Source organism: Vicia villosa, linkage group LG2 (genome assembly GCF_029867415.1).
Source record: "Vicia villosa cultivar HV-30 ecotype Madison, WI linkage group LG2, Vvil1.0, whole genome shotgun sequence".
NCBI lineage: Eukaryota > Viridiplantae > Streptophyta > Magnoliopsida > Fabales > Fabaceae > Vicia > Vicia villosa.
In genome coordinates, this window is record NC_081181.1 from 173,033,326 (window position 1) to 173,060,795 (window position 27,470).

Genomic DNA, 27,470 nt, shown 5'->3' on the forward strand with positions numbered 1-27,470 from the left:
GCCAATGGTACATGATAGCCACTCACCATGCTGACCAGGATATCATGACCGCACATAAGTTTCACTCTAGGCACTCATGCAAAATTGCCAACTTAACGCTTCATGAAACAAGGATATCCCAAGGTACAATCTGATACTGACTCACGCGATCACGATCACTCAGGGTCTCCATAAGTATAGTATTGGATGTTGATCTATCACACCATCGCCTGTCTAGTTATTCCTCTACTATCGAGTGCGATGTATGGATCCTTATCCCACATACCTTATGAGAGTCTGGATCTGTGTCTCACGAGTGCCAAATCAGAATTCCACCTTGAGCTTCAGATCACCTTTGTCCCACACATGTCGGAATAAGGATGACTCACGCATTTGTGCACGATAGCGATATTGTGGCATCATACCCGTCTGGTAGTACCAACATGGTGGTCTAACTCCGAGGCCATGTATCCAGGTAAACTACCTCAGTGGCGTATAATGACCCACACAAGTATCCTATTATCACAACCGACAAGTGTCTGAACAGGCTTCCAATAGGCTCATCGTTCCTCAAGTCCTTCGAATCACACTCCTCAGGATGCTAAAACCTGAGAGTGCTACACACCAAGGTTTACTTACTCGGAAATCCAAAACGCTAAGCACGAAGATTTGAAGTTCAACTTCGGATCATCATGCAGTGCGCGTACCCACTCGTCCCACGCATGCATGAGATTCCAAGGATAATTCAGTTCAGATAGGAATACTATAGTTCCTAACATCCGACGCAACTGCGATCATCCTGCTGACGTTCCAGATAGTTCTTAGTTACTACTCGCCTGAACGCCCAACGCCAAGCGTAGTTCTATGGCTTCACTCGGGGTCAAACGAACAACAACTAACAAGAACTTAGGTCACTGCATTTCACGCTTCTACATCATTTCATATTCCATCTAGCGTAGTTCTAGAACTTAAATATAAAATGATAAGAACAGAAATGCATGCCCTCTTCAACCGACAAGGTATTCAAGCTTCGCCAATCTTAAGTTACCAAACTCATACCTTCCACCAACATCTACTAGGTAACTACTCACACTTAAGGTACTTCAAGTTGGATCAGGATCTAATACTTTATCCACCCAATTATTGTCCGTACCAGCGCAATCAGAAAGGTCTAACTCTTCTGTCTGCATTTCCAGAGGTCATTTTGTCCTATCAGCTCACCTGTCACACTTAACACTGGCAGCATCATCAGGACTGAATCCTACTAATTCTCAGCTCAACACCTTCGGAGAATCCCACTAACAAGGCTCCTACTCATCCCTATTTGGATTTCCCTTGCTATTACAAAGACTTAGAGAAATCTTCACTTCGTCCAATCAGAATCCAGGGGGTTCTAGTTGTCCCGATCCACGCCTTGACAGTTTGGGTATCACTACTCCGCGTCAAACGCTTTCCTCTTAAGTCTGACAACTCCAATATTATCCGCTTAAAACGTCCAACAATTCATTACTCATCCCACTTCAACTACTTGGGTTCACAACACTTACAGGTTTACGAGTCCTCGTGGCGGCCCTGCCGTAATCCTACTGTCTCACACTCAGTCGATGAGTTGATCAAGTTCAACAACTGAATGAGATATCAGTAAAATCAGGCTAGCAACGCACACTTGAGAGGAGGAAAAGGAATTGCTAGTGATGTCTCATGGCTCGGCCGAGAATCGACCTGCTCTGATACCAACTGTAACCCCCCATACATAACTGACTAGTATATTATGCATGAAACGTTAAAATTGATATTGAGTACATACAAAAGCTAAGGATACAAAATGATCCATTTATATGACAACATGAAATAATAATAATAGTTACAAAACATGAGCCTTCAATGGATCTTGCACAGCGGAAAATGAGATCTAACGAGGTCTCCGAGCCATCACCACTTCCAAATCTTCAGTCTAAACCTGCTACTGACCAAACGCTACTAACTGCACCTGAAAAAATATAAGTTGATTGGGGTGAGATTACTAAATCTCAGTGAGTCCTCCTATCCTATGGGTCCACTCGGTTCTACAGGGTACATGCATCAAAGCCGAATCCACCATTGATTCGGGGTTATCCTCACATCCGGTACAAGTACGGAGAAAACCAGTGACTCGTCCACCATTGGACTTGTCTCACACAAATACACGTAGTATAGCAAACAAGTATGCAAACCCGCATCCACATACGGGGAATCCAGAAGTGTAAACAACCCCGGCTAGGATTATGGAATAAATGCATCCTCGATGAGTAACCTCCTGCCTATTTGTCAAGGGACTTGTACAAGCACACTGCAGGATGGTTAAACGAGTCCACAAGCCTAAATGGCCGTACCATGACCTGGCCTAATTGGCGTCATTATCCCGTTAACCTCCTTCACGCTAGTGAGTTACGCCGAGTACAAACCGCCACCTTGACGCCTGAGCCCATCGGGCGAAAGCCTAGTATTAGTCTACGTGACTTTACTAGAGGTGAGTTATCTCATTATGCATTAGCCTACTTGGCCGCATAACCCCACCATACCGAGCACGCAAGTGTGTTAACGCCAAGTGAGTAGAACCCCGTACGGAAACTCACGAGCACACTGCAACGGTAGCTCAGATGCACACCATATCGAACAATACACATGAACGGGTTATTCCATTGGACTACATGGTCCGGGAAAATACCTTGACTTCATAGTAAGAGGTATATCCCAATCTAGCCTGCCGGCCACTTCGATTCAAGCATACAAAATATGACATAAAGTCAAGGTCACAACAATGCAATCAATCCAATCGTTTAACCAAAACGATGGAGTCCATAGATTATCATGTATAAAACATAATGGCATAACGCTTTCAAATATGGGTATCACAATCATAATAAGCAATAAATAAACTATGCCATGCTTAACATAAAAATTATTAATCAATTGGTAAAGACATAAGTTCCATACTAATTCATTGATTCACTAAGTGGGGATAAAATATAATTAAACCAAACATTCTGGTTTGGGGACCAATTTTATTGGAAAGTACATGTCTCTAGCTTTCCAACGATATAAAATTTGCGCAATTCCGATACCCGAGCCGAAAGTTACAAATTTATGAAGTTTGCTGATTTTTCCCTTTTTACCCAGCGTAACGGGTTACGCCAAAACCGTAACCGGTTACGGGCACGAAAAACAGCCCAGAATTGCATTTTCAGCAGCGTAACCGGTTACACCAACAACCGTAACCGGTTACACTGAACCAGAACTATTTTTCTGCATTTTTAGGAGCTCTAAACCAGTCCCAATTGTCCTATATCAATTCCAATCATCAGGATTCAATTCTGAACGAATTCTAACATGTAGTAGTGATCAAATGGACACAATACATACCTAAAACACAATCTAAGCATTAAATCAAGCATGCATTACAGAAAATTACCAATTATCAATTTATCACATTTATCATTCATTTAAGCATGCAATATGTTCATCTCCATCTAAACCCTTGACATGCATTCTTCCCCAAATCCTACCCAAGTTCTATCTAAAGGACTCACCTTGCTAAAATGGAGGTTGAGATTGTGTTCTTGCTTCCACTAAACTTCCTTCTTGATCAAATCTTCATCTCCAACAAGAACAAACCCGTAATCCCTCTTTTCACACTTTCAGCATCACTGACACAACTTCAAGGTCAGTTTTCTCCTTCGAATCAGAAGCTATAAAGGCGAACCATAGGTGCAAATCGAAGAGAAATTCGTTAGCTATCCAATGGGACCGGAATCAGCTCAATCGGAGTTACGAGTTGAGAGTTATACCTGTTTTAGTGAAGCCGCACCATGGAATACGAAAATGCACTTGTTGGGCTTGATTGTTCTTTCTCCTTATGTTTCTAACTCCTTCACTTTCATAAAAATCTGAATTAGAAAATAGTGCTCTTACCTAATAGCCTTGAGCCCATGCAAATAGAGATAAATGTCCAATTTATCCTCCAACTAAGTCATAACTACAATATTGCCATTTGGTTTGCTTCTAACCAATCTCATTCCATTTCAACTAACCACTTCCTAAATTAGGGATTAATTCTATAACTCCTTCTTGGCACTTCATAAACATATATAATCTTGCTTGGATTAATGTGGGATATTACACAATTTATGTTTATGATTATTTTAAAATTAATTTTATTTTTAAAAAAATAATTTTTGGATTATGTTTTTAGTCTTAATAAATATTCATAGTTTTAGATAATTTTAATTTCAAATAAAAATACTAAATATATTTGAACAATATTTTATATTAATATCCTAAAGTTAAGTATATTTATAAAAATTATTTTAATAATGATTAATTCATCAAATAGAATTATTTTCAGTAAGAATCTCTTCATATGGAAAGTTTAAATATTGAGCATAATAGATAAAGTTCAATGAGGTGATCTCTATATTAAAAATTTTAAATCTTAAACGTTAATGAAATCCAACGATTGATATTAATAGTTCTCGTTTCTCATATAAATATTAGTTCTCACCGGATACATACATATATATATATAAAAGTGATCTTCGGTTGAATGAAAATTAATCAATCATAAAATCAATAATAAAAAAACATTAAGAAGGTAAATATGATGAGAAACGATGTTTTATGGATTATATTTAATTATATTTATTGATCATAATTAGAATAATCAAAGTATATCAAATATTATCATCATAATTTACTGTCAAGTTGACAAATGAAAACTATAAAACCAAGCGAAAAATCAATTTGAAAAACATACAAAAATAAAAGGAGAAATACAAGGAAAAAACATAAAAATGAATCACTACTCCTCTCTCTCTCTCTCTCTTGTTGGTGCTTCTTCTAGTTTATGTTTCTTCCTCCGATTCAATTTCAAACAATGTTATTGAAGTAGATGTTGTTTGCAAAGAAGCCTCCAATCCTTCATATTGTTCATATATACTCAACTCAAAACCTGGAGGAGCAAAGGGTGTAAGTCTTGTTGATCTTGCAGATTACATAATTGATGCTCTTATTAAAAATTCCACCAACACGGATAGACTGATAACTAAATTAATTTATCAAATTGATAATGTTACTGAAATAAACTATTATTTTCAATGTAAATCAAATCTTATCAGTTCTGATGGTGTCACTGTTAAGCTCATACATGCATCATTAGATTTGACCAACATGTGGTATCCAGCCATGGTAAAAAACATAGATGATGTTATGGAATACATTCTTGAATGTATTGATAGTCTTCATCAACATAAAACCAGTCCTTTACTTGCAAGAGTTGTTGATGATTATCGACAGAGTGTACAAGTGCTTCAAGTTATAGCAAAATATTTAAATAATGGATAATAATTGTCTCCCATAATTTTTTATTAAATAAATATAATTAAGTTGGATTTATATTCTTAAGCAAGATCACATGTTTGAATGTTTGTATATAAACAACTATCATGCATCTCATCCAAAACCTATCATGGATTCATTCATTCAAGATAGTTCATTCAAGATAGTTTCAGTTTTCATCAATGTATTAAAACTCGAATCAATTATCGATTTGGTTAAGCTTTTGGATCACTAAGTTGTTGGTCGGATCACTATTGGATCACTAAGTTGTTGGTCGGATCAAGGGATCACTGACCGGAGCGTATGTCTTATTTGGATCAAAGATAATAAGAGAAATTGGGGTCCTAAACCTTTTAGGTTTAATAATTTGTGGTGTGATAATGAGAAGTTTTTTATGTTTGTGGAAGAGGAATGGAGGAAGATTAGGGTGAAAGGAAGAGGAGATTTTTGTTTGGTTGAAAAAATGAAAATTCTTAAAAGCCATCTTATCAAATGGAACAAGGAGGTTTATGGTTGGATTGATCTCAACATTGAAGAGGCGGGAAAGGAGATGCACTTTTTAGATAACAAGTTTGCTCATTTTGCAGGTAATGTTCCGGAAGAAGTGGTGGTCGATAGAGCTAGAGCGGCGATTGATTTTTGGGAAAACCTTTATAAAAAAGAAGGTTTTCTTCGTCAAAAATCAAGGAATTTATGGTTAACCGAAGGTGATTGTAACTCTCGTTTTTTCCATAATTCTCTAAAAGAGAGAAGAAGGAGAAACTCTTTGTGCGCTCTTGAAGCTAGAGGAGGGAGATTGGTTCCTCAATGCGGCAAAGGCGTTTCTTTCTTGTAACAAAGGAAACATCCCCTTTAAATTTCTAGGAATTATGGTGGGGGAGAACCATAGAAAAAAAAGGGTGTGGGCGGAGGTGATCAACAAAATAAAGGGGCGGCTTTCTAGTTGGAAGGGAAAGAACTTATCTATGGGAGGGAGAGTTACTCTTGTTAATTCGGTTTTAAATGCTATCCCAACTTTCACCTTATCTTTCTTTAAAGCTCCGACCAAGGTGATCAAAGAGATTAGAAGGCTTCAAAGTGGTTTTTTATGGGGTGGGAGCTCCGATAAAAAGTGTATACATTGGGTGAAGTGGAAGTATGTGTGTAGGCCGAAAGAGAAGGGAGGGCTTGGAGTGAGAGATGTGGAGGAAGTTAACAAAGCTCTTCTCTTGAAATGGAAATGGAGAATTTTGAGAGAAGATAATGCAATTTGGAGTAAATTTTTTTCTTTGAGATATCTTTGTCCCAAGCTCAAGATGCAAGCTCCTAATGGTGATATGAATATAGAAGTGATGACTCTATTTGGTGGAGAGATAATACAAAAAATAATTTGATTGATGACTTTGTTGAAGGTGGCTTTTCCGGGTGTTTTTCGTGTAGTTGTAAAGATGGTAAAAACATTCTTTTTTGGCATAGTTTGTGGTTGGGAGATCAATCTCTTCGCGAGCTTTATCCGGAGTTGTTTGATATGTCAGCCATAAAAAATTGTGCGATTGCGGATGTGTTGGTTTGGAATAACGGTAACCATTTTTGGGAGTTGGATGCTTTATTTCGAGTCAGGGCTGCCTCCGTTTTTCCGGCCGGGGTTGGTACTGTTTTATCGAGCGGGGCTGTTTTTTCTTCTTCGGTAGCGGCTGTTCGGGGGCTTCCGTGTTGGTCCCGTTTTTGTGCCGACATAAACTCTTTCATTCCAAACATTTTGGAGGCGGATAGTTATAGGTGGCGCATCAATCCGGAAAAGGAGTTTTCGGTAAGTAGCATTTCGGATATAGTTAATGATTCCAAATCTTTTGTTTGGTCAAACCACTTGTTTACTTTGTTGAAAGTGATGTGGGAGCTAAAAATTCCTCCTAAAATTAAATTTTTTGTTTGGAGATTTTTCATCGAAAAAATTCCTTCCAAAGATGAATTGTTGAAAAGAGGAGTTTCTTGCATCTTAAATTCGGATTGTGTGTTTTGTGATAATCATCCGGAAGTGTTTTCTCATCTCTTTTTTAGTTGTTATGTGGTGAAAGAGATTTGGACAAACATGTATGGTTGGTTGGGCATTAAGGAGGTCTTAAACGAAGCGGAGTTTTTGGATTTTGGAGCCATTAAAGACAAGGTGAAAAATGCTAATCATAGGTTGAAGATAAACATTGTTTGGATTGCTATTATTTGATGTATTTGGCTCATGAGGAATGCCATAATCTTCAAGGGGGAAGCTTTCAGTTTCAATGTGGTTTGTTCTAACATCATTTTTCTATCGTGGAGATGGTTGTCTTTTGGTTACCCTAAGTTTAGTGTCATTTATTACGAATGGTTCAAACTTCCCTTATCTTGTTCTAACGCTATTTAGAGTATCTTTGTAAGGGTTGCACCCCTAGTGCGAGCTTTATAATCAATTGCTTATTAAAAAAAAAAAATTGTATACAAATTTGTAAGTTTCATAAATTAACAAAAGTTAAAAATAATAATTTTATGATATTATAATATCATAAATTAATAAACTAATATACAGAACATAAAAAATATATTATACTATAAAAATAATAAATCTATAAATAAAAAATTAGTAAAAAATAATGTGATTTTTACTTAAAAATAATAGAGATTTATACTAAAAATAATTTTAAAAAACTTACTATTTTAATCATTTAAAGAGTGCCCCTAAGAGCACTGGTTAGCATTTCCTTTTTTTTTATAAATAATGAAATTTATATTAAAATAATATAAAATTGTAATTTCCTTTTTATTTAGAAACATGATTTTTTTTTCCAAATTTTTTGTTAATTTATAATATTGTTATATTGGATAATTAATTTTCTAACTTTTTAAGTTTATTATATTATATGATTAATAATTAATAAGTTAATGAGAAAAGATATTATATATTCTATAATTACATGTTATAATTATTATTAATTATGAATTATATAATTAAATCGATTATATAATGTTTTTAAGATAAAACATATATTTTTATTATTTCTTTATAAATATTGATGTAATAATTATATGCATCCCTTACCTAAAAAGGTGATTCGTTAAGTTAAAGTTGTGTGTAGATTTTTTTACGGTCGGGTACCGTTAAAGTGTCTAGAAAGTCCCCTATAGTTTGGTCAAGGGTTTGTACAAAATTTGATTGTTAAATTGTTTATTATTAGTTTTTCAAAATTTACAAAATGATTCTTATATTTTATTAAAATTATAAATTTATGACAAAAGTTGTCATAAAACTGCAAATAATTGCATCATGACTCAAATAATTTACAAAATGATTCTTATATTTTACTTGTTAGAAAATCATTGCATCATGACAGAACATACCTTAGCAGCATACGTTAGCAGCGACTTCCAATGCTTTGCGGTAAAGCTCATTTGAAGGATCCTATATAAAACAAAAACCACTCTGTTACACAGTATTTTTACAAGTCAACAAGTAAAATACTTCTGACACTTCAATCATAAATTTATTGATACTGTTATTTATACTGACTGAACTAAAACTGTACCTCATCAACGGCTTGTTGAAAGTACACAACTGCCCTGTCAAAATGAACTTTAGCTTCATCTGGGTCTGGATTTAAAAATGCTTGTGAAGTGAGAGCGTTTCCCAGACACCAAAGAGCATCGTGCTTGTTGGGATTCACAGAAATGGCCTCCTCAAGCCTTGTAATAGCCTCTGCAAATCAAGTTTTTTGAGTGAGAAATCCACAAAACACAAATGAATTTCAAAATCAAAAGTTCAAGAATATCCACCAGAGATGCTGGAGTCAAAATAGATGAGCCAATGCAGTCAACTAAAACCATTAGATACAAGATTGCACAACTCAAATTCTAGTCACTGTAATCAGACTCAAAATACAAACTCAAAAAATGATCTGTCCAATTGTCATCCAACTGTTTCAATTTATGGACAGCAACGACTGAGTTTCTGGAATCAAATAGATCCTCTTGGGTAAAACTTGTGAACATTGCATATCTATGTCTCTCTTAGCCATTAAAAAGGTGCAGCCGCATCCTTATCAAAATTCATAAATAGTTACACCGAAAGAGAGCCATTACCCAATTAAAAATTTCACAGGATATGATCCTATAAAGTTTTAATACAAGATCCATTACCCCACGTCATTTTAATAAAAATTCCGCACTTCACATCTTCTCAGATTTTAAAGACTAAAAGTAAAATAAAAATACCCCTCTAAATCACAAGTTCAAACATGACTCAAAATGCACTAAATAAAAACTTCATATTTTCTCTCCAAAAACTTCATATTTTAGCAACGCAGCTTGTTGCCCGATTGTCCTCTATTGCTGTATAAACTTTATTCTAATATTTATTCCTTATCATGTAAAAAAAATCAATTAAATCAACTTAGAGCATAGAGAGTAAGCACCTTGGGTCATCTTCTTTGATTCAGGAAAACTCTGAAACTGAGACAACTCTAACAAAGCTCCTCCCCATCTTGTCAAATTCTGCAGAATCAAAAAACAAAAATTATTCACAACTTCCAACACCAAGACTCACTCATCCATATTATCAAAAAATAGAACACTAAATTTCAAACACAACAACTCATTGTAACCAAAAAAATCCAAAATATTCATTTACATAATTTCCATCACAGAAACTCATCCATATGTACCCAAAAAATACAAAAATTACCCAAATTTGTAACACGGGAAACCCATCCATATCTACCAAAAACTCTACAAAATGAACAACACAACAACTAATCCACATCTACAAAAAAAACTATACACAAAATTTACAATGCAACAATTCACCCATAACTATACAAAATCAACAACAACAACAACAGATTTATCTGAATAATCACTAAAACAAAGTAAATCAAACAAAAACGAATCGATGCATCAAAAGAAAGTTTCTTAATTTCACAATAAATCAGCGATTCTTAAAAAAAATGAATCTTTTTAGGAGGAAATAGAGACGAACGTCAGCATCGAGAGGGTTGGCGGCGTATTCAGCTTCAGCGGTTTTACGAGCGTGCTCGAAGAACAAGAGGCGATCGAAATCGTTGGATTGCAAATCCATGGAATCGCCTTCTTTGTTTTTCGGTTCCTAGGGTTTTGGGTTTTGAGTGTTGTTTCAGGTTAGGGACTGATGTGCAATGTGATAAATGGAATTTTCCCCTTATTTTTTGTAAAACAAATTATACTGTCTTAATTTTTTTATATTATTTTTTTATTCAAGATTTTTTTATTTTAATAAAATATTAATTTTCTATTAAAAGTAATATTATTAATTGATGGTAAATAGAGAAAAGAAATATGTATAGATGGAGAAAAAAAGTGAGAGATATAATAAAAATGAGAGAGAAATAATTAATAGAATAAAGTGATAGTATTTTTTTCTTTTACAAAGAGAGGGCCAAAGAGAAAGTGGAAAATGATAAAAGAGAAATGTGGGAAATGCTAAAGAGAAAATGGAAAATAATAAAGAGAAATGTGGGAGATGCTAAAGAGAAAATGGAAAATGATAAAGAGATATAAGAAAGATAATAAAGAGAAAGGAGATGGTGAAAGTTGATAAAGGAAATGAGAAAATAATGAAGAGAAATGAAATAGAGATCTAGGGAAAGAGAAAGAGAGACACTAAACGAGATGAGATACGAAAAAAGATGTGATTCAATAGAGATGAAGTATAGAGGAATATGATAGATATGAGAGAAAGATAAATGATGAAGATGTAGAAAGAATAAATAAAAATGAAAAATGGAGAGAGATGATCATGGAAAGATGGAGAAAAAAGAGATAAGTGATGAAAAATTCACACAGAATAACAGACAAATACGCAACAGAAATAAATTTTTCACAAATTTATAAAATTTATGAGGATCAACAACAAATATATGACATCAAATATAAACAATAAAGACACAAGAGAACGTTGATATTTTAACGTGGAAAACTCTCAACATGAGAGTGAAAACTCAAGGGTCGTCCAATCTACAAAGGAAACTAGCTTACAAATAAGAAATAAAAAGCTGAAAAATATCTCTCAACTTATACTATGTTTCAAAGATCTGAACGGTCAAATGTTATATATAGGTGTTGTGAATCCTCTCTCCAAAACTAGATCAAATCCAACGGTTGATAAATCAAGAATCATTGTTTTACTAAGGCTGATTGCAAGAAATCGAGAATCAACTCCTCTTTTCTTTTCTTTCTTTTGAAGTTGATTTTTCTACCTTATATATCTCTATCTCACTCATATTTTACTTAAATAAAGTTCTAATACTCCAAATTTAATCTCCTTTATTTTGTTTATGATCTTCTCCACTAAGGTAAGTGAGGTATAAATGGCTAATATCTTTTGGTCTTTCTCCATACTGGAAAGGAGCTCAAACCCAACAAATCCCCCCTTGGAACTATGTGGAGGAAAACGTCGAAGTGGCAATATCACAACAAGCTTCAACTTTCCTCTTGGTAACACTTTAGTCATCATATCAAAAACATTTCTCATCGATATGAAATTTAGCTAACTTAAACAACTTAGCATCCAAAACATCATGTATCCTACAAAATTTGTGAAAAGTGAGATTCTTACCAAGATGAATAGCACATTGATTATCAACAAGTAATACATATTTGTCTAGAACAAACCAAAGCTCCTACAATATTTCTTCAAATAGAGCAAATCATTGCATGCTTCGTTAATGATAATAAACTTTGCCTCTGTAGTAGACGATGTTACACAATTTTTCAATCTTGAGTGCTAAGCTACAACTACTCTTAAAATTTTAATCATGTAGCCCAAAGTACGCTTCCTAGAATTAATGTCTTCACTAATATCAGAGTTAAAGTACCCGTATAGAGTAGGCTTATTTCCTCTAAGCAAAGCATTGTGCAAGTAGTACTGCGATCTGCGAATATACCTTAAAACCTATTTTAAAGTATTTCAATGCCATGTACCTTAATTTGAAAAAACATTGTTGATTGTACTGATAATATGTGCTATATATAGTCTTATACACACCATTGTATACATCAAATCCCCACATTTGACACATAAGGAACATATTTTGTATCAAATATTTCATCTTCACTTGAAGGACTTTGTTTAGAACTCAACTTGAAATGAGGTAGTAATAAGAGTGTTTACCACCTTCAAACTTTCCATATGGAATCTCTGAACACTCTTTTGATATAATTATCTTGTGACATCCAAAATTTATTCTCCTTTTCTACCACGCATGATTCTAATGCCAAGAATCTATTTAGTTACTCTAATGTATTTCTTATCAAATGACTTGCTCAACTGCTTCTTTAACTTATCAATGTTATAAATATATTTCCATATAATAATCATATCATCAATATATAGCAGTAGGATAATGAAGTCATCATTAAAAAAATTTCTAACAAAGACAAAATGATCTAAAGTAATCTCATGGTATCCTTGACCATACATAACAAACTTAAATTTCTTGTACAACTGCCTTGGAGCCTGCTTTATCCCATATAGACATTTTCTCAATCTACATTTATACTCTTCTTTGTCTTTAACTTGAAAACTGTAATACCTCGTATTTAATAAAATGCTCTAATGTTATTAGCTGACACTGAGGTTTTGGACGCTTAAGTTAACGGTACTGACTTAATGGTACTTTACTTATATCTTTTTTTTCATTCTATTTTTTCACAATTTCAACAAGAAGAGAAAGATAGAGAGATAAAGTAGAGAGAAGGAGGAGAAGAGGAAGAGAAGCTTGTGAAGAGGAAAAGCTTGGATCTTCATCATTTCTCCGCCAAATCGACTCATCTTCATCATCTACAACTCATAATCAAGGTGGGTTCTAGTTAGAAACTTATAGCTTTTGATTATGGATGAAATCATAAGTTTGGAAATTTGGGGTTTTGGTATAAATCTTAGGGTTTGGTTCAACTATGAAAATGGGTGTTCAGAACCAAACCAACCCAATAAAAAACCCCAAACCGAACCAGACCAAACCGAAAACCGCAAAAACCGCATTTGGTTCGGATCAGTTTGGGCCATTTTTTTACAGAACCGCGCGGTTCGGTTCGGTTTGCGGTTTGTGTGTTGAAACCGGCCCAAACCAAACCAAACCGCAAGACTTATAAATTAACCCATATTTTTTTAAGTATTTTTTAGGCCCATGTTATTAACAGCCCACCAAAACTTAGGAAACAAAAAAGTTACCCGGCCTGCTACTTTCATTGTTTCATACTTTCATTGATTCAGTATCCATCCACACTCCACACAACACAAACGGCTAGGGTTTGTCTCCTTCATCATTTCGACGTTTTCAGTCTACCTTGTTTCAACCACCATTGATTCTTTCGTCTTCTTCCTCAGGTAAAAACAAAACTATCAATTTTTTCTTATCTTCTTTCTTATTATAACCAACATTGCCGCTTTCACTCATCAATAGTTCCACACTTTCATCATTATTATTCACTGATTTGAATCTTCGAAGACAAGTTGAGGAAAACCAAACTGCATTGCCTATTGATTTGTGGTTGCTTGAATTCATAGGGCTGAATTCACTGACTCAAATTTTCTCAATTTCTTGTATGATTTTTGTTTAGCATCGAATTCATAATGTGTTTTCTTAATTTCCTGTAACAGACATGACTATTGATAATGATTCTCAACATTCCTTCTCCATTTCCATGGCTGAAAATCAGGTAATTTTGGATTGACAAGTTTATAGAATTAATTTTTTATTTGTGATTGGGGCAAGTATTTTTGAACTACTGATTTTCAGCCTCATTGTTTTAGTTTCGTTTTCCAAATGCTATGCACTTTCTTGGTATTTCAATATGATTATAAAACTAATCTATTTTTTTTGTGTGGATATATACTGTGTGTGCGTATATAACTATTTCAATATGATTATATGAGTAAAATATACTTTATTATGTTTAGGTAGTTTCAGTTTTATTTGTATGGTTCTATATTGTGTGTGCGCATTTAGTTTTGTATTAGCATATTAGCTGGATTTGTTTTGAATAGTTTTTATTCCAATTATTATGACTTGTTTTTATAATTATGATAAATATCTGCAGCCTCAAAGTAATGAACAAATGCCAACAACAAATACACCACAAACTATTGATTTGGACAATGTTCAAAATAAGAAGAAAAGGAAAGTTGGAGAACCTGATGATTCTAATGTCGATGATTCTACTGCTGGAGATACAGGTAAACAAAAACCTTGTAGGCCTAAAACTTGGGTTTGGGATCATTTTACAAGAGATGATTCGGGTACTCGGGCTAAGTGTAATTGGTGTACAAAATCTTATGCGGCTGATTCACACAAGAATGGAACCACAAATTTAAATAACCATTTGGTGAATCAATGTAAAAAAATTCCCTAGAGTGTTTTGGATCCTACTCAAACCACTCTTAGCCTTCAAGAAGGCTCTAGTAATGCACTTGTTGGTATTCATTTTGATGTTGAATTGTGTAGACAAGCTTTAGCTAGAATGATAATTGTGTCTGTCTAACAACTGATGCTTGGACTTCTGTGCAAAATATTAACTACATGGTTCTTACTGCGCATTTCATTGATCAAGATTGGAAGATGCATAAAAGGATTCTTAATTTTTGTCCTATAACATCTCATAAGGGGGAGATAATTGGAAAAAAGATTGAAAAGTGCTTGGAGGGCTGGATAATAGATAAGGTTTTCACCATCACAGTTGATAATGCGACTTCAAATGATACTGCTATGACTTACCTAAAAAATAGAATGGAGGATTGGAATTCACATCCACTAAAAGGGGAGCATTTGCACGTTAGATGTTGTGCCCACATTCTTAACCTTGTTGTCAATGATGGGGTGAAGTTGAAGATCATGCATTCTTCAATATCCAAAATTAGGAATGCAGTTCGATATGTTCGTCAGTCACCGGGTCGTCTAGATAGGTTTAGAACGTGTATTAAAGAAGTTAGGATACAAGACAAGTCTACAGTGCAATTTGATTGTCCTACTAGGTGGAACTCCACATACCTTATGCTTGAAAGTGCATTGAAGTTTCAAAAGGCCTTTAAGAGATTAGGAGAGAAATGTGTTGAGTATGCGATGTTAGAAGGTGGTGTACCAAATAATGAGGATTGGGATAATGCCAAGTGTTTTGTGAAATTTTTGAAGTTATTTTTTGAAATCACTAAGAATGTGTCAGGTTCAACATATGTATTATCTTCTATGAATTTCATGGAACATTGTAAAACATTAGGGGCATTAAAGACTTGGAAGGAATGTCACAAAGATGACACACTACTTACAAGTATGGCTGATATTATGCATGAAAAATATAGTAGGTATTGGGGGGATGTCGTAAAGATGAACATGTTAGTATTTATTGCTGTAATTTTTGATCCTCGACGTAAGTTTCAGTTTATTAGGTAGGGATTGGATAAGTTTTATGAGAAGAACGTTGCTGATTCTTTGTGTGATAAGGTAAGGCAAATATTAAACAAAATGTTTGAAAGCTATACACTTTATTTAAGTAAAGGCCAAACCGAAAGTGTTGCACAAGAAATAGAACCATCCGAATTTGTTACATCTTTTGATCATATGGATGATGAATTTGAGAAGGATATGGATCAAGATTCGAATTTAAATAAAAACGAAGTGGATTTGTACCTCATGGAGACAAGGGAGAAGAAAAGTCCAGACTTTGATATTTTGAATTGGTGGAAGGTAAATTCTACCAAATACCCTACTCTTGGTATAATGGCTAGAGATATCTTGGCTATGCCAATATCTACGGTTGCTTCCGAGTCCGCTTTTAGCACCGGGGGTTGAGTTCTTAGTTGTTACAGGAGCTCTCTTACACCACACACTGTCGAAGCTTTAATATGTGCACAAAATTGGTTAAGATCCTCCCCTTTGAAAGTGGATATCGAAGAGAACTTGGAAGAATTGGAGAAGCTCGAACAAGGTATATATATATGTGTTTGTTTTGTTTGTCTAACGTTTGTTAATATAATTGTTTTGTTTGTCTAACATTTGCTAATATGTTTGTTTTGTTTGTAGAAATGGCTCCGATCCCACAATTAAATGAGGGACTTTCTGACATTGAATCAGACTAGTTTACGTGCTTGAAAAAAATGGTATGAATTTCTTAGATTTTGATTTCAAATTTAGTCCACCAAATGTGTTTATTAAAATATTTTCATTATCCCTTTCTGGCATTGGTGTTTAATTTGATGAAGCCACATAATTTGGTTTTGATCTTTATATTCATGAAATTGATCTTTTAGAAAATCTAAAATAAGAAAAGTCTTACAGTAGAGAATATTTGTTAGGATAATCTAGTGTAGTTCGCACTTCGTATAAAATGACAAGTATAATCTAGTGTAGTTTGTATTTGTCAAGATTTTTAGAGAATATTTCCCCTCATGAAATACAGTGGCAGTAATGCTTATTGCTTAGTACTTCAAATGCATACAAATGTTTAATGTTTTTGATTGCTTAGAATGTCATTGTCATCTATATGTTATGCAGCTGTATGGCTTGTGTAGTTTAAATGGATACTGAAAAATGTTATTTAGTTGTTTTTATTATCAAGGTTTATGGAAACAAGAAAATGAAGCAATAGCATATCTAGTTGTTCCCCTCATGAAATACAGTGTCTTTTTATTAACAAGATCATGTTGTGCACTCTTTCAATTGAAATCACTAGGACAATTGAAATAATTTGCAATTGTTGTATTTGCAATTGAAATAATTTTAACTGAATATTGTATTTGTGAACAATCAGGATGGATGCTAGAAGGCAACATGAAGCAATATGGAATAGTTGAACTGAATCTTGAATGGTGGAACAAACAAGATGGTTGAAGTGAATTTTAATTAGTTTATGATTTGAATGGTTGAACTTTAATTTATGTATTTTTGGTTGAACTGAATTTTTTGGCTTGGTAAGACTTTATTATGTAATTTTTGGTTTGTCGTACGATTTTATTGTGTAGTTTAAGATTACATTGCATGTCACCTACTGTTGTGCCTTTAAAGGATTTTATTGTGTAAGCTTTGATTATGAAAAGGTACAAAAATTACAACTTACTAGATTATATAAAATAAAAGTTTGTATTTTTTTTTAAAACCGAACCAAACTAAACCGCATTGGTTTGGTTTGGTTTTTTTTTAAAGCCAACCGAACCAAACCAAACCGCATGGATTTTTCTCTTGCGGTTCGGTTGATTTTTTAAGCTAAAATCGCCCAAACCGCACCGCGAACACCCCTATATGAAATAGATGTTTGTGGCTACTGGTAAATCCTAAGTAGAGGTCATATATATGTTACCTCTATGCATTGGTATGATCTGGAACAGATTTGTGATAGTTTTAGTTGGATTGAGCCATTGGAAATACATATGGAACAGAGTTGAGAACTCAGATTTCGCGCGCGTCGCGGCGCGAACAGGGGTTCGCGGCGCGAACTATGCAGGTATTTAGGAGGTTTAGTTACTGCCAACAGTACGCGGCGCGAACACTATGGAAATTGGTAGGGATAGTTACTGCCAGAGGTTCGCGGTGCGACCAAGCTGTTGCGCGGCGTGAAGTGAACCCTTCCTAACCAGAATTTTAGTTCAATGAGATAAAAGTGTTTCGACCATAACTTTTGAACCGTAACTCTGTTTTGGTCGCCGTTCGAAGCGGTATGGAGCTAGAAGCATATACTTTCTAGTAGTGTAGGTTTTGGGATCAAAGGGGAAAATTATTTAATTGGGAAGTTGTTTGATTCCTTGGGTTGTTTTATCGTCCGGATATATGTGAGCGGTATACTTTTGGTATAATGAGTGATTACCTTATAATTGTGATAAATTGCCATTGTTTACAGACAATGATGATAATTGTTTGGTTGAGTCCTATGGCAGGTGGATTGGTATGTCTTTTTTATATATTTATATATCAAAGAGGTTTGAATAACTTCATATGTTAAATGAATAAAATGATAAGTGAGGAAAACTAGGATTTGTTAGGTATATGTAACTTAACAAAGAAAACCTAGGATGAGACATTATATGGAACATAGGTGTTTGAATCTTGCAAAGAAAGGCTAACAGGCCTAGTGATAAGGGCTAACAGGCTTAGTGATTGGTATGTGCAATCACCACTATATGATGTATTATGGAACTGTTATGTATTTGTATTTTCTTTTTATGCTAACAGGCATTCGTGTGCAGTAATGGCACAAGTAATCTTGGCAGGTTTGATTCCCACTTTGTGTACGAATGGAACCTAACAGGGTAGAGACTTGCGATGGTTAACAGTCCATGTGAAGTGACGATTCATGGGGAAAGGCCCATGAGTCCGAATCCATTTCGTATGTCAAGATTTTCCAATGGATCCATGACTCGTGCCACCTCCTAGACGTAGAAGGGGACGGGAATAGAGGGATACCTTGGTATCGGTTTCCGATTTGGTGATACTGTGTTGAGTTGTTGAACTCTAAATATGTTTCCATATAATGTTAGTATGTGAACTCAAGGTCTAGTTCCTCTGTTATGACTTGAGATTGATAGGTTAGCACCTTGTAGAGCCGAGAGGATCCGTAAGATAGGGAACTCACTGAGATTATTTTATCTCACCCCATTATATATTGATTTCAGGTGCTACAGGTTCCGCGAAGGGTAAGGAGAAAGCAATTTGATTTCCTTATACCTTATGTTCTTTTGGATATGGCGAAGCTTCTGTTGTGGATTTCTTTTGGGATCATTGTTTGATCTAGTTCTTAGTATTTTGTTTGAGCATCTTGTAGGTATTATGCCATTTAGTAGAACTTTTGTATTAGGGCATTAATATGTATAATGTGGTGACTAGGAACTTATAAGCATTTCAGTACAAAATACTTGGATTCATGTATACATATATGCTTAGATGTATGTATTTATATATGGGTGTTACACCATCAGGTTGTTTCATGTAGCTCTATCTTCCCCTAAATCACCATGAATACAAGTTTTTTTTCCACATTCATTTGTTTGCCCAAACTTTAGATCAAGACTAGTAGCCAAAATTAACACTGTTCTAATTCATGACATCTTTATAACAAGTTAGAAAATCTCATTAAATTCGTAAACATTTATTTTATGGAAACCATCCACCAATAATTTGGCTTTATATTTTGTAAATTTAGAGTTTCTCTCGTGTTTAAGTATATAGATCCAACTGTTTTTCAAAGCCCTTTTGCCTTCAGGCAACTTCACTAAATCATAAGTGTGATTATCATACAATGATTTCAACTTCACTAAATCATAAGTGTGATTATCATATAAGATTATTGATAGTATAGATATTTGAATAAATTAATTTAGGATTAATAAACTAACTATTTGAATATTATTAAATAAATTAATTTTTATTTCATATTATTTAATAATTTTTTCATATTATATTTTAATTTTAATTTTCATAATATTAATATTATTTAATAATTTTTTTTAATGATTTCCACTATTATATATTAAATAATAATTTAATAATATTTCAACTATTAATATTTCAAGGCTTAATATATCAACTATTTAATTGATTAAATGTTTATTCTATTAAATTCTCAACTATTTAATGTTTTAAATATCAATATTTAATATTTTATTAATAATTCAACTATTAAGATTCAACACAATATTTAATATTTTGACTATCAGTGATTAAATTGTTTATTAAATATTAAATAATTATTTATATTATTTTAACTATTTAATATTTGAACGATTAATATTTGAACTATTTATTTTATCAAATAATTATTTTATTAAATATTTTAACTATTTAATATTTCAACTATTTTAATTATTAATTTTAGGGTTAATAGTAATTCACCCTTCTATAATATTAGTGAATTTTGTTTTTGCCCCCTCTCTACTCTTTGGCAACGGTTTTTTCAAAAAAACCGTTGTCAAAACCTGTCTTTGACAACAGTGGAGGGGTAAATCAAAACACGCTAATACTACAGGGGTAAACTACTATTAACCCTTAATTTTATAAAATAATTTGTTTATTAAATATGTCAACTTCTTAATGTTTCAATCATAAATAAATTATCTAATGTTTCAATAGATGGTTATGCAGGTGTGTGTTTGGATTGGCGGTGGACAAAATTGATTCTGGGAGAATTGAATTTGATAGAATTGATTCAAATAGAATTGAGTTTAGAAGAATTGATTTATGTTTGGATACAATGATATAGTAGTGATTGTTATCAATTAATGTTGTTTGGATAGTTTTAGCAAAATTGGTTTTGAATTGTATAATTACCAAAATGGTAATAGATTCTAATACAAATAAAAAAAAAGTAATTGATGAAAATTAAAGAGGGTAAAGAAGGAAAATTTTAATAAATAATATATAATAAATGTAGAATTGATTCTACTAAATTCAAAAGCTAGGAATTGTAGTTTCTAGTAGAATTGCTTTTGGAGGAGGAGAATTGATTTTAGAAAAATATCCAAACAAGAAAAATAACCAATTTTCAAGTTAAAGTGGGTTAGAAGAGCTTTTAGGGCTTGTAGAAGCAAATCCAAACATGTATTGTTTAAGAAGACTCCAATTAATGGTAAGATGTTCAGTTGAATCTTTGTGGATAAGGGTGACGTCCTAAATTTTATGCCACTTATGACACTGAAGAAGATAAGATTGGGAAGAAAATGAAATACCTGATCCTAACCAACACAAAGATGGCTAGCTTCATGGACATGGCTTCTAACGCACTTCCAGTACTCATACTTGGTGTGGTGGTGGGTCTGATAGTCACAAGTATACCGCTACTATATCAATGTAGTATAAAAGATATTGTCTTCATGGAGTCCAATTGACAAATATTGTTATCCAGCGGGGCTAGAAAAATTAGAATATGGGGCGCAAAAATTATATATTTTATTGTGTTAATTTTAAATAATACTTATAAAATATTTGCATAATATTTATATTTGTGGGACATAATTGAATATAATGTATAATTTTTTAATATTATTTAATAATATACATACTAATTAAATTAAATTTAAAATAAAATATATAAGTTTTAAATGTAAAGTATGTATTATTTTTAAATTAAACATTATTATTAGTATAATAGTAGTTTTTTAGACTCTAATTGTAATGACAATAATTATAAAAGATACATAAGTAAAAGATCTAAAATTCTCTTGACCAAAAAAAATTATAAAGTTCAAATTCGATTTAAAAGTATTTAATTAATATCTAATGAGTTTTGACTAAGAATTCAAATAACTATAAGCATACAAAAGTGGATGACACCCAATCCTAGTACGTTATCATTGATTTCAAGTTTAATTAGCACGTATTTCAATGTTGAATTATATATTTAAAAATTGAATTAATTATAGTATTTTATAAGTGTAATGATAATTTATACTCCCTCTGTTTGTTATTATAAATCGTTTTAGATTTTTGACATAAATTAAGAAAAATAATAATCTATTAACAATATATAAAAGTTAAAGTATTTGGAATTACCAAGTTTACCCTAACTGCGTTTAATTTAAACTAATCTACTCCCTCCGTTTTTTTATTATAAGTCGTTTTGGAAAAAAAATTGTATTTTAATATAAATCGTTTTACAATTTCAATGAATAATTAATGCTATTTTTCCTATTATATCCTTACATAGTTATTATTCTCTTTCCTTTCAATTATATAAATTTATCTTCCACATGTCATTAATGAAGGATAATTTTGTAAAAACCTTCATAATTCTTCATTTTCATACAACAATTATTATTTTTCTTAATCTGTGTGAAAAGTCTAAAACGACTTATAATAAAAAACAGAGGGAGTAATAATTAAGGGCAACTTAGTCTTTTTGTTAAATACTGCAATATGGTTGATTGTAATTCAAAATTTGCTGACATGACAATCCCTCATTATTTTCTTACTAATTTTTTTATTTATTATTAAAACCTAACCATGGAGTAATTATTATTGGAAAACTATAGATGTCTATTCTACATAGACATAATAATAACGTTAGGGTGGCTTGAAGTGTACAAAGTTTATTTTGAAAACATAAATCCATCTCACTTCAACCAACTTGATAAATTAAAAGCCACTCTACATATTTTCATGAGAAACATTCACTCTCTCTTGGTTTAGTGCATGAACACAATTGGAAAGCCACAATATTTAAAAAGACTTTTCAATATCTCTCACGACCCATTTTCTTCTATTCTCATCTAACCACCATCTCTCTCAATCACCTACCATCACCTATCAAGTTCCGGCTACAACAAAATCGTTCATCTTTCTCACCGCTGCAATAACACTTTTAGATCCGACCACTACCGTTGTTAAATCTGTTTTCACCATCGCACAAAACTCTATTATCACAACTCATCAAACTCAGTCATAAACTCAACAAGTAAAAAGGAGTGAAAACGCAAATACAACAATTTCAATCAACATTTTCATATTTATTTTTGTTTTTCATCAATTAGGGATATTTACCAGGTACAATTTATTTCCCCTCTGCATCAAATGGCTCCACCAAAAGGTTCCACTACTACGATTATACTTTTTGAGCTCTCTCAGGTACATAAATTTTGTTAATGAAATACATAAATTAGGGATTCATAATTGGTTTCGTTAATCAATTTTGGAGTTAAATTATTTGATTTAGCAGTTAAGATAATTTTTCCTGTCATGTTCTGAGTTTAATTAGATTTTTTTTGTTGATTTTGTTTATGAAGGCATGTAACAACATTGTTGCTTTAAGCACATCACTTTTCAATCAAAGATGTTAGGGAATCAATTTGTTTATCACCCGCTGATATAGCTCTAATCCAACGACAGGTTCTAAGCACTATATAAGCATTCAATCAACTGAGACAAAGGACTTTTAGTCAGACTTTTTTCAGAATCACTCAGAAATTAGAAATGAAACTCACCTGAATCTCAAAACCTCTTGCCAGAATCTTCAACCCCTCGCCGGAAGCTTCAAACCTCCGTCGTTTCTGAAGGATAGAAAAACACTTAGAAAGGGGGGGTTTGAATAAGTGTAGCTTTAAAAACTTGACAGATAAAAATAAATTGCACAGTTATTTTTATCCTGGTTCGTTGTTAACTAAACTACTCCAGTCCACCCCCGCAGAGATGATTTACCTCAACTGAGGATTTAATTCACTAATCGCACGGATTACAATGGTTTTCCACTTAGTCAGCAACTAAGTCTTCCAGAGTCTTCTGATCACACACTGATCACTCCAGGAACAACTGCTTAGATACCCTCTAAGACTTTTCTAGAGTATACTGATCCACACGATCACTCTAGTTACAACTGCTTAGTTCACTCCTAAGACTTCCTAGAGTATTCTGATCCACACGATCACTCTAGTTCCTTACAACTTAATGTAATCAATCTAAGAGTATTACAAATGCTTCTAAAAAGCGATAATCACAACTGTGATATTTCTCTTAATCGTTTAAGCTTAATCTCACTAATATATTACAACAGCAATGTAGTGAGCTTTGATGAAGATGAAGATTCTGAGCTTTGGATTTGAACAGAGTTTCAGCAAGTTAATTTGAATTGTTTTTGGTGCGGAATCGTTAACCTTGCTTCTCATCAGAACTTCATATTTATAGGCGTTGGAGAAGATGACCGTTGAATGCATTTAATGCTTTGCGTGTTCCGTACAGCATCGCATTTAATGTTATACGCTTTTGTCAACTACCTCGAGCCTTGTTCACGCTGTGTCTACTGACGTAGCCTAGAATAGCTTTTAACGTTCCTTTTGTCAGTCAGCGTAGCTTGCCACTTGTACTTTCTTCTGATCTGATGTTTGTGAATACAACGTTTGAATATCATCAGAGTCAAACAGCTTGGTGCATAGCATCTTCTGATCTTCTGACCTTGAAGTGCTTCTGAGCGTGATACCATCAGAACTTCAGTGCTTCTGTTCTCTTGTTCTTCTGATGCTTCCATAGACCCATGTTCTGATTCTGCTTCGACCATCTTCTGATGTCTTGCCAGACCATGTTCTGATGTTGCATGCTGAACCCTTGAGACAAAGCTTCTGAGCGCTGAATTATGCGTACTCTTTATATATTTCCTGAAAGGGAAATTGCATTGGATTAGAGTACCATATAATCTTAAGCAAAATTCATATTATTGTTATCATCAAAACTAAGATAATTGATCAGAACAAATCTTGTTCTAACAGTTTCTTCCTCTGTTCACGTTAAAAGGTTGAGAGTTACTCTCTGATAACGATTCTATCCTTTAATTTCTGATTTCCACGGTATTTATATTTGTTTGGACCCAAAATCACGAGCACTTTCTCTTTAGATCTGTGCTTGTGTACTAATTTTCTGATAAAACTAACCAGATATTCGTAATGAGGAGAGGAAATTGAACAAGCTGATGTAATTTTTTTTATTCTAAAACCTTTTACCTTCGGCCACCGCGCCGGAAAAGATTCGACCACCGTGATCTTCATGTGAGCCGCCGTGAGTTTCTACATTTCCGCCGTTTTGTTCTTGATGCATCTACTATGTTTGATTTTAAACATTACTTTTTTGTTGTTTTGTTTTTTTTATAATAAAGATGAGAGAGATGAAAAGTGCAGTTTACAAGAAAGATATTTTTTTTTCTTTTCAAAAAAGCTGATACATCTATGTATCATTATTGGCTTTTTCTCCCTAATGAAAGCAAGTAGTACATCTTCCCTATGTCATGGTTCCACGTGAGATTAAAGAGAGAAGAGAGTTACTTTTCAGTCTCTTTTTCTTTTCAAGTTTGTACCGTTTTATTTACTTTAACAATGTTCTTTTTGTTTTAATTCCCATCTAAGTAGTGCCAATCCCGACGGTATTCCGCGCGATATCATTTTAGTATTCAAAATATTATATGGTTGTTGTTATTAAATTTATGTAAGTTTTTCTTTTAAAATTTTAGTAATATATTAACTATAATTAAAACTCTTATTAAAATATAATAAATATATTAAAATTCCAATTTATCAAAAAGTGTTAGTGTTTTTTTATGTGTGTCCATTTCAGATTATATCAACAGCAGACTCTATAGATTATAAGTTTTATTTAAAAAAAATGTTAAAATCTAAAAACTTTCTTAGTATTTTTGATTACAATGATACATGACATGTCTGATAATAATAATTTTGATTACAATAATACTTTCTTAAATTTTTCCATTCTTCTTAATGACTCCGCTTTTGGAAAGATTTTGTGTAAAAATTATAGCGATTTGGAATTGATGATGAAGATATGATGGTTTTGTGTTGTTTTTGGAAAGATTGATTTGTTCACTAACCAAAGATGAGAACGTGTATCTGATTTTTAATTTTTTAATAATAATAATAATAATTGATATACAAAAAATCTATCTAATAAAAACAAGATAAACTCTAATACTTAAAAAACACGTGACATCTAATTTACATTTCTTTGATTTTTCTCTTAATAATATATTTTTTTAAATAATAAGATTTTTCTTACTTTTTTCATAATTTTTAATAATAATTTTTTTCATAATTTATAATAATAAATTTTTTTGAAATAAATTAGTAATAAACAATTTTTTTCTTAATTAGTATAATAATATATTATTTCCTTAATCATTTACGGGTTCTAATTTTTAGATAACAGAAAATAAACATTGTTTTTATAACTATTTTGAATTTTTAAAATAATATATTAATTATATTGTTTACTGTTATTAAATTATATTAAATTCATTATTATATAAAAATGTTAGTTTATTTTTGAATTATAAACCAATATTAAATATAAACTAAATTAAACTAAACTAAATTAAATTATAACATTAATTTTAATTTGGTTTATTTTTAATTACGTAGAAAAGTTAATATTAACTGAACTAAATAAAAATGTTTGTTTGTTTTATATAATAATTAATAATTTAACATCAATATACTGTAACAATTTAACGTCAAATATTCTGATGAAGGGTATCATGAGGGACTAAAACAATTAAAAAATAAAAGCCACATCAAATATCCTGAAGACTATGTATCATGAGGGACTAAAACAATATAGAATCTTCAAATGTTAGGTGGCGAATCCAAACTTTATTTTTAAGGAGAATTTTTCAAACCTCGCCCATTTGGCAGAGGGAAAAATAACTATTATCCCTATATTTGTTTACTTAATTATTTCCTTGATTTTCAAAAATATCTCTAAGAAATTATTATAAACAATTAATTTAATTTTTAATTATTATCTTTATAAATTATTATCAAGCATAAATTTTATTATATAAATTTAAAAATATTATTATTGGTTACATTTTTTAAAAAGTTTATTATATTTTATTTAAAATTATTCAATAAAATATCAAATCTTTTAAAATTTACAAAATTTTATAAATTTTGTAGAGTTAAACTTCTATTATGAAATTCTCCTTGACAAAAAGAGAGAAAAAAATTCATTGAATTGAAATTTTAAAATACCATGAGTATAGATATTAATTTAAAACTGAAATTTGACGGAAAGCTATAATATATTATAGGTTTGTAAAATTTTTAAATATGATATAATAAGAATAATTTAAAACTGATATTTGATGGGAAGCTGTTACAAATTTTAGGTTAGGAAAATTTGACTAATATTTAAAAGTAATGTTATTTAAATTGGAAAAATGATTTTATTCAAATTTATAGTATTAAAATTAACTCATCTGGATTCAACTGAGTTTTGTTAACTCATCTAAATTCACATGTAAACGTATCTATGAGATACTAGTTGAATACTTCTCATTTTAATGTCCTTCTTTTAAATATTTCTTTGGCTGCTATTTTATATAATTGAAGTTAGATAATCAGATGTACGATTTATTATAAGTACCAATTAATATTTAAAATTTGGTGCATATTATTAACATATATTTGTAACTTTTGAGAAAATCTTTGATTTTATGCCGGACTTTTCCAAATACGGGTGTAAAATAGTAAATTTTGGAAAATCGTGTATTTTATATCAACTTTTTAATAACCGGCATAAAATGTAAGAGCATCAAATTTTTTGAAAAAATTGATACACTATTTTTTAAATAACTATTTGAAATAACAAAATTAATACAATTAGAATAAG

General features: G+C 32.2%; 1 protein-coding gene across 1 annotated transcript; it reads right to left on the reverse strand.

Moving 5' to 3' along the window:
- Positions 1-4,669: 4,669 nt before the first annotated feature.
- Positions 4,670-10,523, reverse strand: LOC131652994 (mitochondrial import receptor subunit TOM20-like). The gene is made up of 5 exons (XM_058922999.1): positions 10,334-10,523; positions 9,771-9,849; positions 8,886-9,055; positions 8,701-8,761; positions 4,670-4,966 (listed from the first exon to the last, which is right to left on the reverse strand). The coding sequence occupies exons 1-4, from the start codon at positions 10,430-10,432 to the stop codon at positions 8,702-8,704; spliced, it is 408 nt and encodes a 135-aa protein (XP_058778982.1). The 5' UTR covers positions 10,433-10,523; the 3' UTR covers positions 4,670-4,966; position 8,701.
- Between the last annotated feature and the right edge of the window lie 16,947 nt (positions 10,524-27,470).

Excerpts from the sequence above, each read along its gene's own strand:
- LOC131652994 (XM_058922999.1), bottom strand. The coding sequence starts at position 10,432 with ATGGATTTGCAATCCAACGATTTCGATCGCCTCTTGTTCTTCGAGCAC. Across the intron at positions 9,850-10,333 it reads CCAACCCTCTCGATGCTGAC|AATTTGACAAGATGGGGAGG; the intron begins GTTCGTCTCTAT and ends TTGATTCTGCAG. Across the intron at positions 9,056-9,770 it reads ATCAAAGAAGATGACCCAAG|AGGCTATTACAAGGCTTGAG; the intron begins GTGCTTACTCTC and ends CTTGATTTGCAG.